The 12993-nt window shown below is 47.1% G+C and overlaps 2 protein-coding genes across 25 annotated transcripts in view; one reads left to right on the plus strand and one right to left on the minus strand.

Annotated features, from left to right (window-relative positions):
• The window catches only part of FER1L5 (fer-1 like family member 5), a 62583-nt gene extending 59057 nt beyond the window's left edge, over positions 1 to 3526 (minus strand). For all 4 annotated transcript variants that reach the window (XM_055107646.2, XM_055107647.2, XM_055107645.2 and 1 more), the window contains exon 1: positions 2742 to 3526. In XM_055107646.2, the coding sequence (XP_054963621.1) occupies positions 2742 to 2826 (85 nt within the window). In that variant the 5' untranslated portion in view covers positions 2827 to 3526. The remainder of the gene's footprint in view (positions 1 to 2741) is intronic.
• A 1788-nt stretch (positions 3527 to 5314) lies between these two features.
• KANSL3 (KAT8 regulatory NSL complex subunit 3) overlaps positions 5315 to 12993 on the plus strand; it is a 47143-nt gene continuing 39464 nt past the window's right edge. For 14 of the 21 annotated variants that reach the window (XM_008974416.4, XM_024927507.4, XM_055107655.2 and 11 more), the window contains exons 1-2: positions 7289 to 7388; positions 8482 to 8746. In XM_008974416.4, coding sequence (XP_008972664.1) covers positions 8532 to 8746 — 215 coding nt within the window. In that variant the 5' untranslated portion in view covers positions 7289 to 7388; positions 8482 to 8531. Of the gene's footprint in view, positions 7389 to 7528; positions 8747 to 12993 lie in introns of those variants that run through there. The other 7 variants (XM_055107657.2, XM_055107656.2, XM_034953758.3 and 4 more) reach the window with 5 other exon arrangements.

The raw sequence follows: 12993 nt of genomic DNA on the forward strand, positions 1-12993 counted from the left end.
TTGGACTACAGGCCACCATACCTGGCTAATTTTTGTATTTTTTGTAGAGACAGGGTTTTACCATGTCACCCAGGCTGGTCTCAAACTCCCAGACTCAAGTGATCTGCCTGCCTCGGCCTCCCAAATTGTTGGGATTACAGGCTAAAGCCACCGCACTCGGCCCATTTCATTTTCTTCCAGAGTTTTCAGTGTCTTGCAGCTAAGCGGGGCTGTGTGGCTCACTCTGGCCAATGGGATATGGGTATGATATTTGCCACTGCCAGGTCTGGTTCTTAATTTCCATGAGATTCTTCATTCTCTTCTCTCCTCTCCCCGTAGCCACCCTTGTGACCTGCTAACTTTGCAGCCACAAGGGGCAAGCGGCTAGTCCCTAAACTACCATTTGTAGGAGCTACCCAGGAGAGCTGTGTGACCAGCACCATCCACGCAGGACTTGTGTAAGCAAGAGGTAAACTTTTATTGTTAACCCACTGAAAATTAAGGGTTTATTTATTGCCGGAGCAAAGCCCAGTGTACCCTAACGAAGACATCCTGAAACATCCATAATGGGTAAAAGGCCCTCCAAGCAGTGGGAAGGGGTGCAGGTTAGTGGATGGCATATGAAGGAAGACGCTGGGAAGGACAAAAGGAATACAAAGTGTCAAACATAAACATACAATCAGAAGAATCTGTTTGTATTCAAACAGGGTTCTGAGTTTTAGGCATCTTTGTGGGAGATATTTCTGGAATGAGAAAGATGGTGCCCATGAGGTGGTGGGGAAGATGGCTCAGAATCAGAGAAGAACTGCCAGGCCCTTGCCTGGCTAACTGGAAAATTAGTCAATCAGGGCAAATACATCCTGAACTCCCACCGCCCCTCTTGAAACCTGCAGACTGAGGACAACAGCATGCATCACCCTGTGAGCCTGGAGTCCCAAATGTTCAATCTCTGAATATTGCTGTGTTCAACAAGCATAGTTTCACAGAACAACAGCATGAAATAAAGAAATTCCATTCTTTACTCATATGTCCTGTAGGAACTACTGTGTCCTCTTTTCTCTTGGGCCCGGTTTTCTCCCTGCTGACGGTCCCTGTAAAACCTATTTGCCTGTATCCACCGTCCTGTATCTCCACCTACATACTTTCACCTTTTTTTCTCTTTTCTCTACTCTTCTCTCTCTCTCTCTCTTTCTCTCTTTCTTTCTTTCTGACAGACTCTTGCTTTTTCGCCCAGGCCAGAGTGCAGTGGCGCTATCTCGGCTCATTGCAACCTCCGTCTCCCGGGTTCACGCCATTCTCCTGACAGCCTCCCAAGTAGCTGGGACTACAAATACCCACCACGGTGCCCAGCTAATTTTTTTTTTTTGTATTTTTAGTAGAGACGGGGTTTCACCGTGTTAGCCAGGATGGTCTCTATCTCCTGACCTCGTGATCCGCCCACCTCGGCCTCCCAAAGCGCTGGGATTACAGGCGTGAGCCACCATGCCCAGCCTCTTTCTTTTTTTTTTTTTTTGAAGGCACCTCATCTCGATCTGTTGACCAGACTGGAGTGCTGTGGTACGATCTCCGCTCACTGCAACCTCCGCCTCCCAGGTTCAAGCGATTCTCCTGCCTCAGCCTCCCAAGTAGCTGGGATTACAGGCACCTGCCACCATGCCTGGCTAATTTTTATATTTTTAATAAAGATAGGGTTTCACCATGTTGGCCAGGCTGGTCTTGAACTCCTGACCTCCAGTGATCTGCCCGCCTCAGCCTCCCAAAGTGCTGGGATTACAGGTGTGAGCCACCGTGCCCCGCCCTTTCACCCTTTTTTCTTTTACTTCTTTCCTTTTAGCTGCCAGATCTTTGATATCTACATATACCTAACATCTCTCATTTTTTCTCACAAATTCTTTCTCCCCTTTCTTTCCCTTCCTTCTTGGGATTCTTTTCTCTTACCTAAAAAAAAAAAATGGAGATAATAAAACTTGCTTCATTTACCTCTGGAATTGCTGTGAGGAGCAGACATCATTGTACATATGAAAAAGCTTTGCAGGCTGGGCGCGGTGGCTCACGCCTGTAATCCCAGCACTCTGGGAGGCCGAGGCGGGTGGGTCCCCTGAGGTCAGGAGTTCAAGACCAGCCTGACCAATATGGTGAAACCCCGTCTCTACTAAAATGACAAAAATCAGCTGGGTGTGGTGGCATGCGCCTGTAGTCCCAGCTACTTCGGAGGGTGAGGCAGGAGAATCGCTTGAACCTGGGAGGCAGAGGTTGCAGTGAGCCGAGATCACACCACTGCACTCTAGCCTGGGTGACAGAGTGACAGTCTGTCTCAAAAAAAATAAAAAATAAAAAATAATAATAATGCTTTGTCAATTGTAAAGCTCATGCAAATTAAACTAATATGATCAAGCAGTTATTACTAAAAGTTGTACTAAGGGCTATACACATATTATCTTTTTAAACCCCCGCATCAATCTGAGGAAGCAGGGACTTTCTCTTTAAACCTTAGTTTATGGCACAGCTCCAGGTCATGGAAGAAGGTCCAGAAGCACTAGTCCTCTCTTTTTTCCATAGCCATTCCCTAGCAAAAGTGGGAGGCAGAGAACTCATAATCAAATGATAGCAATAAGTTTTGAGAGAGCTGGACAACGTCTACTTCACTTTGTGTTACACAGGGCATCTTTTATGTAGTGGGGTGCCATACACCTCTTTTTTCACTGAATGCATGTTGCCTCTGGGGGCTTCTCTCTCCCATGTGGACCCAGGGAGGCTCTCACCTCTGAAGTCGATGGACATGCAGGGCCTGGGTAGGGGGGCTAGTGGTGGGTCAATCTTGGCCGACTGCACCACAAGCCGCAGCATCTCGGAGACCTACTTTCTTCCCTCCTTCCCTACGCAGCGCCACAGCTTCCTCTTTGGAGCTCCTCAGTCCAAGACTTTTCCCAGCGATCCTGGGGTGAGTGGAGCCCCACTTCCTGTCTGTTGCTAAGCAACAGACAGGCTGTCACAAAGGTGGGCGGTTCTTGGTTCTGGAGAGGAATTAATGGGAAAGAGAAGCGGGAGGAGGAACAGGGTATAGGTGACTGGGCCTGTAGAAACAAAACCACCTGGCTGCTTTCACCCCCTTTTCTTATTGCCCAGGCTGGAGTGCAATGGTGCGATCTCAGCTCACCGCAACCTCCACCTCCCGGGTTCAAGCGATTCTCCTGCCTCAGCCTCCCGAGTAGCTGAGATTACAGGCATGCGCCACCACGCCCGGCTAATTTTGTATTTTTAGTAGAGATGGGGTTTCTCCATGTTGGTCAGGCTGGTCTCGAACTCCCGACCTCAGGTGATCTGCCCACCTCGGCCTCCCAAAGTGTTGGGATTACAGGCGTGAGCCACCAAGTCTGGCCTTAAAAAATTTTTTTTTGCCCACCCTACACCTGCCCTCCTTGCCGTCCTTTTGATTTCAAGGTCAGACATAAGGTTGATGTTTTCTCCTTGTACAAGCAAGTTGTCTGGAGTCAATCATTGCCAAAGTCACACAATTTAGATGAGAAAATAAGAAAACAGTGAAGTGACCTGAGAAAAGGGATAGGAAAATCAAGGACTATTTCTGTGAGGTCTCAGGGAAAGTTCTTCCTAACGTGGAAACCTCCTTTTTACTAAGAAAAACCTAAGTTTAGATACGAGACCCTCTTTGACAAAAGGAAATTAGCTTTTGAATTAATGAGCTCATATGGAAGGTCAAAGAAGACAATGCGGTTTTGAAGTGGCTGTCTTTATGGCTGTCTGAGCCTCTGTGCATTAAGATGGAGCTGCGGCACTTATTCTTATTGTCCACAGCAAGGCTTTTTAGGCTTTAGGGTTGAACATCGTATAAATTACATCTTATCCAATAGTTAGAATGAAAACTAATGAATATTTAAATGCTGGGATTGGTGGCTCATGCCTGTAATCCCAGCACTTTGGGAGGCCAAGGTGGACGGATCACTTGAGGCCAGAAGTTCGGGAACAGCCTGGCCAACATAGCAAAACCCCATCTCTACTAAAAATACAAAAATTAGCTGGGCGTGGTGGCATGTGCCAGCAATTCCAGCTACTTGGGAGGCTGAGGCAGGAGAATCGCTTGAACCTGGGAGGTAGAGGTCACAGTGAGCCAAGATTGCACCACTGCACTCCAACCTTGGCAACACAGCGAGACTCTGTCTCAAAAAAAAAAAAAAAAAAAAAAAAAAGGCCGGGCGTGGTGGCTTACGCCTGTAGCCTGTAATCCCAGATCTTTGGGAGGTTAAGGCGGCCGGATCACGAGATCAGGAGATCAAGACCATCTTGGCCAACATGGTGAAACCCCGTCCCTACTAAAATACAAAAAATTAGCTGGGCATGGTATTGCGTGCCTGTAGTCCCAGCTACTCCGGAGCTGAGGCAGGGGAATCGCTTGAACCTGGGAGGCGGAGGTTGCAGTGAGCCGAGATCATGCCACTGCACACAAGCCTGGCCACAGAGCAAGACTGTCTCAAAAAAAAAAAAACAAAACAATATTTAAGAACAATCTATTAGTTAATGAAACAACTACTTAGCAGTAAGCGTACCACGCAGTCTAAGAGATGAATGGATTCAAAGACTGAAACGCTGGGTCAGTGATCAGGGTGCTGATTGCTTTCTAGTGCAGCAGATTTAAAAAAAAAAAGTGCTTCTTGGAAGTTTTTCTTGAAATCTAAACACAACACAGTGCTTTTCGCTTTGTGAATGGCTTTTCAAAGTAAGCGTGACACAAAAGACCCTGTAAGTGAAAAGCTGACAGATTTGACTGTATTAAATAAAAAATTCCTATGTAGAAATTATGCCTTAAAGCTAGAAGACAAATATCAAAGCAGGGAAAACATTTTCAATATACTTAATGTCCAACAGTTTATTTAATAGATGTTTATAGAGCAAGCTCTTAATAAGAAAAGGATGACTATCCCAAAGGAAAACAAAGGCAAAGCTCCTATCAGATAATTGCCCAAAATGACAAAAAAATTTTTTTTTTTAAAAACCCTCAGTCTTGTTAATAATCAAATAAATACAATGAGATACAATTTATGACTTTGCCAAATTGGTTTCAAAAGCCAAAAAAGATGTAAAAAAAGAAAATCAAACTCACTGGGCACGGTGGCTCACGCCTGTAATCCCAGCACTTTGGGAGGCCAAGGCGGGCGGATCACGAGGTCATGAGATCGAGACCATCTGGGCTAACACAGTGAAACCCCGTCTCTACTAAAAATACAAAAAATTATCCGAGCATGGTGGCACACGCTTGTGGTCTCAGCTACTCGGGAGGCTGAGGCAAGAGAATCGCTTGAACCAGGGAGGTGGAGGTTGCAGTGAGCCGAGATCACGCCACTGCACTCCAGCCTGGGCGACAGAGAGAGACTCTGTCTCAAAAAAACAAAAACAAAACAAAACAAAAAACTCATTAATAAGCAAATAAATGGGATAAGATACCATTTATCACCTCTTAAATTGGCAAAGAATGAAACAAAATGATAAACGTGGTGTGCTGAGGAAAGGAAGGGGCAGAGAAAAGATACAAATCTGTTTATAGTGGGAATGGGAATATAAGTAGAGAAATAGCAGAACCCTGGCCCCAAACAAGCGCCCAGGAGACAAAGTTAAGGGTAGGGAGAGGTGGGGCAGGGGCTGCTCTATTTGTGATAATTTCTATGCCCTTAAGCTCCATATTTCTAAACAGCACCTTTAAATAGCATTCCTTGATTTTTTCAAATCTGTGAGGCATTTTCCCAGTTTTATTGTTTTCCCCGGGGCTCTCCCTCCTGGTCTTCTCTTCTCCCCCAGCTGAGACTAGTGGTCCCCAGTCCTGCAGCACAGCTATTGTCCTGGGATACTCTTTGCCATCGCCTTCAGAATTCCTCGTCTGCTTCTTGTGTTAGACCCTGCTTCCCCGATCCTATGCCTTCCGTCTTCTCAGTTTACCCTCTCATCTTTGTGGAACACAGCTTTGAGTGGCTTTCTGAATGTTTCGAGTGTTTGCATGTCTGTACCTATCTTTTTTTTTTTTTGAGACAGAGTCTTGCTGTGTCGCCCAGGCTGGAGTGCAATGGCGCGATTTTGGCTCACCGCAACCTCTGCCTCCTGAGTTTGAGAGATTCTCCCACCTCAGCCTCCCGAGTAGCTGGGATTACAGGCATGCGCCACCACACCTGGCTAATTTTTGTATTTTTAGTAGAGACAGGGTTTCGCTATGTTGGCCAGGCTGGTTTTGTACTCCTGAACTCGTGATCCACCCTCCTCAGCCTCCCAAAGTGCTGGGATTACAGGCGTGAGCCACCGCACCCGGCCATTTTTTTTTTTTTTTTAAATAGAAACGAAGTCTCACTGTTTTGGCAGGCTAGTCTTGAACTCTTGGGCTCAAGCAATCCTCCCACCTTGGCCTCCCAAAGTACTGGGATTATAGGCATGAGCCACAGCTCCCGGGTGAGATTTATCATCTTGAACCATGTCTCTTGCTGTCTTGTCTCATGTCTCTTGATGTCATGTTGTCAGTCAGTCAACCAAATAACCAATTATTGATCAGTCAACATTTGAACAATTACCTATGTTCTGGGTGTATGTTCTCTGGAGGATACAAAGGTTAATGTCCCGATTTTGAGGATCTACTCTCTCTACACAAAACACATAGGAAAGTTAACCACACAAAACAATCTAGGGTCAGTAACAAAATTCTTTTTTTTTTTTTTTTGAGACGTAGTCTCACTCCGTCGTCCAGGCTGGAGTGCAGTGGTGCGACCATGGCTCATTGCAGCCTGGACCTCCCAGACTCAAGTGATCCTCCCACCTCAGCCTCCCGGGTAGCTGGGACTACAGGCATACACCACTATCACACACACCTAATTTCTAAAATTTTTTGTAGATACGGGGGTCTCATCATATTGGCCAGGCTCATCTCAAACTCCTGAGCTCAAGAGATCCTCCCGCCTAGGCCTCCCAAAGCGCTGGGATTACAGGCGTGAGCCACATAGGTAAATTCTTAATGAGTAAATTCAGGGGGCTGCCCTGGTGGAGGTGGACCGTTGGGTGCTCGACCGCCCAGAAGGCACAAAGGACCAACACGGTGGGGGTGGCGAGAACTGGGGCCGTAGAAGCCAGCCTAGTCCTCCGCCCTCGCTTTCCCTACTGAATATGCGCGAGGGGGAAACTCCAGCCTAGTTGTTGACTTTCTGCTTCGGACATGCTCGCGTGTTCTTGGCTCTCCTCTTCCGGACAGAGGCGCCGGAGTTTCATCCGTTCCGGGCTTTGCCGCTCACCGCCTCTCCCTTCCCAGGCCGTAACCCGCTTCCGCGTTTTACTCGGTGCCCGCAGCGCCGGGGCGTGGAGGCCTTAACGCGCACGCGCTTAGGGATCCGGCCGTGGCCGAGCGCGCGGCCGTAAGACCGCGGGTGAGAGCAGCGTTGGCTTCGAGGGGAGTGGCGGGCCGTGGGGATCGCGGCCCTGGTTGGGACGGCCGGGGGTCTCGGCGAGGGCTTCAGGGCTCCCGGGGCATGCGGGGGCCCGGGCTAGGGCCGGCTGCTGGTGCTGGTCGGGCGGGGCGGGTCGGGCCGGGGGCGGGCTGGCAGGGGCCGCGTCTGGGCCTCCGTGACGCGGACGCCGAGCCCTGCCCCAGGGAGCGGGAGGCGGGGGCCAGGCGGCTCCTCCTCGTCGCGAACTCTGGATGACCTTGGCCAAATCGCTTCAGTTCCCCGAGCTGGCGACTTCGTCTGTAAAGTGCGAGTCATAGCCCTGTCTCCTAGATGGGCCGTGTGGAGGCTCAGTGGCGGGAACGCCTGCGGGGCAGCCGGGGTCCTGGGCGGTTTGCTAGGGACGCCTCACTGGGGGTGAGGGTGAAAGGGCTTCCACGGGGATCATTTTGTCACAGGCTTTGTGGGGGGGCAGTTTTCATTTTTATGTAAACAACTCTGGAATATTACGAAGTACTTAACAGAACTTTTGTTTCGCACAATACGAGAGGCTTGAAGAAATGGAGCCCTAGCTGGGATTCGCTTTTTTGGGGCCGGCGTTGCCCTGCCCTTTAGGGGTGCCCACGCTCTAGCTGCGGCCCCGGCTCTCTTCGCATTGTCGTTAGAGGATGGTGTGAAGCAACAGAGATCCTTAGCTTTCAACGAATTCATATTTGTGATTTCCTGTTTGTCAAAACCCTTCCTGCCCACCTAGGAAGTGGTGCTGGCCAAGCAAGTTTACTGTCTGTCCACGCGAGGTCTTTCTGAACCTTGGGGTCGGTGAGCTCTCCCGTTAGGTAATTTCAGTTCGCTAGAGGTTGAGTATGGGACAACTCGTGGCACCATAGTTTTTTTTTTTCTTTTTTTTTTTTGGTGTTGGTGTGGGATTCCACGAACCGTCCCCACCAGAGGTCTGCCGTGAAATGGATACTCAATAGGAATGATAGTAGGTTACAAAAGTAAGTATGTTAGATGGTGTAGATTGGGAGAAATTTAGGATATTGGAATTGACCTAAACTGAAACTTTTCACTGCAGGTGACTAGCATGCAGATACCCATGCTCTGACTTTCTGCCCCTCCACTGACATGGCCCACCGGGGTGGGGAGAGGGACTTCCAGACTTCAGCTCGACGCATGGGCACCTCGCTGCTTTTCCAGCTTTCAGTGCATGAACGGGAGCTGGACCTGGTTTTTCTGGATCATAGCTATGCCAAGCCTTGGAGTGCCCACCCAGATGCCAGTAGTGCCCGCCCCACCCGCATGCTCTTTGTCACTCCCCGGCGGCAGCACGAAAGTACCATGTGAGTTGGGGCTTCTAAGGGCTGCTGGTAACCTCACTGGGCAGTGATCAGATGGGAATTTAGAGAGGATTTTCTCAGGATTGACTGGGGGAGATTGTATGAGGCATTTGGATGTTAAATTCAGGCATCTCTTAAGCAGCATAAGGATAGCAGGCTTGAATGTGGATATCTCTGTGAGACAGCTAACAAGAGTTAGGAAAGCAAGACGTGCAAATGAAAAGCAGACAACCTATTCCACTTAGATAGTAGGACGTGTGGAAAGGGGAAAATCGTAGAGGGTTATTTAACTGGTGAAGAAAAAGACTGAAAAGTTGATTTTAAAAGATTACCCACAGGATACGACTCTTTATCACATTAGCCCAGTGCTCTGGGTTGCTTGACAGTGGCAACAATAGCCTTTTTATAGTAATGCATTTTGCTTTTCTTGGTTTCACACACGAAGGTTAGGAGCCAATTCCCAAGACGTTGCTTTTTCTCTTCCCTTGTTACAGAGCTGCTATCCATAGGTTAATCTAAACCCTTCTTATGTCTAATGATATTTTCACCCAGCCTATGTTATAGGGTAAGGAAGTTTCATAAATTGACTACCTGATGAGTGATACAGTTACATTTGGTCTAAATAAACCTGTTTGCCAGTTCTGTTGCACTTTAAGGCATTCTAATTATGTTTCATGATGTGTTGATATATTCCGTTATGGTGATCAAAAAATGTCCTTAATAATTTTGTAAACTTTTGGAGAAGAGTTTTGTCTGTTTGTTTTTAATCTGACCTAATGTTTAATCTTTCCTTAAGCACTGGTTTTAATTTTGTTGGGGGTTAGAGCCCTTGTAGAGGCTTCTTTAGAGTCACCCCCTCCTGGAATTGAGACTTAATGACCTAATGAGTTAGAGATACCACAATGTGTGTGTGTGTTTTTTTTTTTTTTTTTTTTGAGATGGAGTCTTGCTCTGTCGCCCAGGCTGGAGTGCAGTGGTGTGATCTTGGCTCACTGCAACCTCCACCTCCTGGGTTTGAGCGATTCTCCTGCCTCAGCCTCCTGAGTAGCTGGGACTACAGGCGTGTGCCACCGTGCCTGGCTAATTTTTGTATTTTTAGTAGAGACAGGGTTTCACCCACCATATTAGCCAGGCTGGTCTCGAACTCCTGACCTCAGGCAATCCACCCGCCTCGGCCTCCCAAAATGCTGGGATTACAGGCATGAGCCACCGCTCCTGACCCACTGTGTGTTTTAAACATGTGCAGAATAGTGTTTTTTATTTCATTTCCCAATGACTTTATAATTTTGTTGGCTTTTTTGGTGTACAGGGGATAAAATCTGTAACTTTAGGCAATAATTTAGCATAATCTTGATGCCTCTGGCCTAGGGCATAACTGAAAAGCTCCTTTAAATAGTAGTTGAAGTCTTTTCCTTTTTTGCTGCATATTAGCTTCTTGCTGACATTAAAACTCCTGTGTCCACATCTCATGACATTTTCTTAAAGTGAGATTCTGTGGACTTGGTTCTTTTGGTACTTAGAAAATTGTTTCCTTTTATAATCTCTGTCTCCAAATATAGACCCTGAAAGTGAGAATTTGGCATGCTGTAAGAACTCTTTTAGGCCAGTGTGGCCAGAATATAATAGCAGTAGGGGTATAAGTGGGAGGTAGGGAGAAGTTGGCAAGGGTTACCTCGTGAAGGAATTTGATTCTAAGAGTGGTAAGAAGTCACTGAAGGATCTTAAACTAGAGATTCAATTTCTACTTTAAAAAGATCATTTTGGATTTTTTGTTGAGTATATTATAGTGCAGGAGTAGAACTTACAAGACCAGCTGCAGGCTGCCATTGCAATGGACTGAGATGGGCCAGAAATCGTGATATCTTGTATAGGGCAGGAACAGTACAAATGGAGAAATATAGATGACTTTGAGATGTATTTCATAGGTAGAGTGAATAGGTTAATAGGATCTGCTATGGTGAATTGGAAAGAAGAGCAAGAACCAGGGTTAAAGGGAAAGGTAAAATTAGGATGACAGATTTCTGGCTTGAGCAGTTGGGTGGTGCCATGAGTTAGGGAAGACTGGAGGAGGATAGGTTTGTGATGGTGAAATCAAGAGTTCTCTTTTAGCTACACATATCCAAGTACTAGCTCAATGTCTGGCCTGGAGAAGATAATCAGCTCTTTTGCCCACCACCAAATCTAGCCGCACATGATTTCATTTCATTTCATAATGATGTAATTATTTCAGTCATTGGAAATGGATGCAGTAAGGTCACTGAAGTCAAAAAGTTAACATAAAGTTTGGCAGGTAGCCACTAGACCAGTTTGTTTGGCATAGTATTTGGGGTGACAAAGTTGGTGCAATGTATCATAAAGTGGGGAAGGACCCTTGGGGCACTAGGATTTCTTTTTTACTTTCTTTTTTTTTTTTTTTGAGACGGAGTCTCTGTTGTCCAGGCTGGAGCGCAATGGCGCAATCTTGGCTCACTGCAACCTCTGCCTCCTGGGTTCAAGCAATTCTCCTGCCTCAGCCTCCCAAGTAGCTGGGATTATAGGCACCCGCCACCATGCCTGGCTAATTTTTGTATTTTTAGTAGAGACGGAGTTTCACCATGTTGGTCAGGCTCGTCTTGAACTCATGACTTTAAGCAATCCACCTGCCTCGGCCTCCCAAAGTGCTGGGATTACAGGCGTGAGCCACTATGCCCAGCTAGATCTCATTTTAAAATATGAAAGACCTTTAGATGTTCATTTATATTTGTTTCTGTTCTAGGCTCTGTACAAAATGAGCTAAATAGCTAAGGTATATGCATTCCAGGTCATCTGTCTTAGATAATCATACAGAAAGGAAATCATAGACTTTACAGTATATATTAAATAACTACCAGTTGACTTGCTAATGAAAGGGAAAGTTTGTATGAATTTAAAACTCTAGACCAGCACTGTTTAACAGAACTCTCTGTAATAATAGGAATGTTCTATACCTGGGATGTCCAGTGTGGTAACTGCCGCCACGTGTATCTGTTGAACGCTTGAAATGTGGCTAACGTCACTGCGGAACTGAATTTTTTATTTTTTTATTTTTTTGAGACGGAGTCTTGCTCTGTCACCCAGGCTGGAGTGCAGTGGTGCGATCTTGGCTCATGGTAACCTCCGCCTCCCGGATTCAAGCAATTCTCCTGCTGCAGTCTCCCAAGTAGCTGGGACTATAGGTGCACGCTGCCACACCCAGCTAATTTTTTGTGTTTTGTAGAGACGAGGTTTCACCATGTTGCCCAGGCTGGTTGCAAACTCCTGAGCTCAGGCAATCCGCATGCCTCTGCCTCCCAGAGTGCTGGGATTACCGGCATGAGCCACGATGTCCGGCCTTTTTTTTTTTTTTGAGGCAGAGTCTCGCTCTGTCGCCCAGGCTGGGGTGCAGTGGTGCGATCTCGGCTCACTGCAACCTCCGTCTCCCGGGTTCACGCCATTCTCCTGCCTCAGCCTCCTGAGTAGCTGGGACTATAGGCACGTGCCACCACACCCTAATTTTTGTTTTTTTTAAGTAGAGATGGGGTTTTACCATGTTGGCCAAGCTGGTCTCGAACTCATGACCTCAGGTGATCCACCCGCCTTGGCCTCCCAAAATGTTGGGTTTACAGGCGCGAGCCATTACGCCCAGCCTGAATATTTAATTCTATTTAAATTTTTTTTTTTTTTGGGCCGAGGTCTCTGTCACCCAGACTGGAGTACAGTGGTGCGATTTTGGCTCACTGCAACGTCCGCCTCCCAGGCTCAGTTGATCTCCCACCTCAGCCTCCCATGTAGCTGGGACCACAAGCTAATTTCTGTATTTTCAGTAGAGACGGGGTTTCACCATGTTGCCCACACTGTTGAACTTGTGGGCTCAAGTGTTCTGCCCACCTTGGCCTCCCAAAGTGCTGGGATTACAAGCCTGAGCCCTTGTGAGCCCTTGTGCCCAGTAATTTTTTTTTTTTTTTTTTTTTTTTTTTTTGAGATGGAGTTTCGCTCTGTCTCCCAGTCTGGAGTGCAGTGGCGCAATCTCGGCTCACTGCAAGCTCCGCCTCCTGGGTTCACACCGTTCTCCTTCCTCAGTGTCCTGAGTAGCTGGGACTACAGATGCCTGCTACCATGCCTGGCTAAATTTTTGTATTTTTAGTAGAGACGGGGTTTCTCCGTATTAGCCAGGATAGTCTCGATCTGACCTCGTGATCCACCTGCCTCAATTTAAGTAGTCGTGTGTGGCTTATACCTACTGTATTGAACAG

The sequence above is a fragment of the Pan paniscus genome, chromosome 12 (genome assembly GCF_029289425.2).
Source record: "Pan paniscus chromosome 12, NHGRI_mPanPan1-v2.0_pri, whole genome shotgun sequence".
Lineage (NCBI taxonomy): Eukaryota > Metazoa > Chordata > Mammalia > Primates > Hominidae > Pan > Pan paniscus.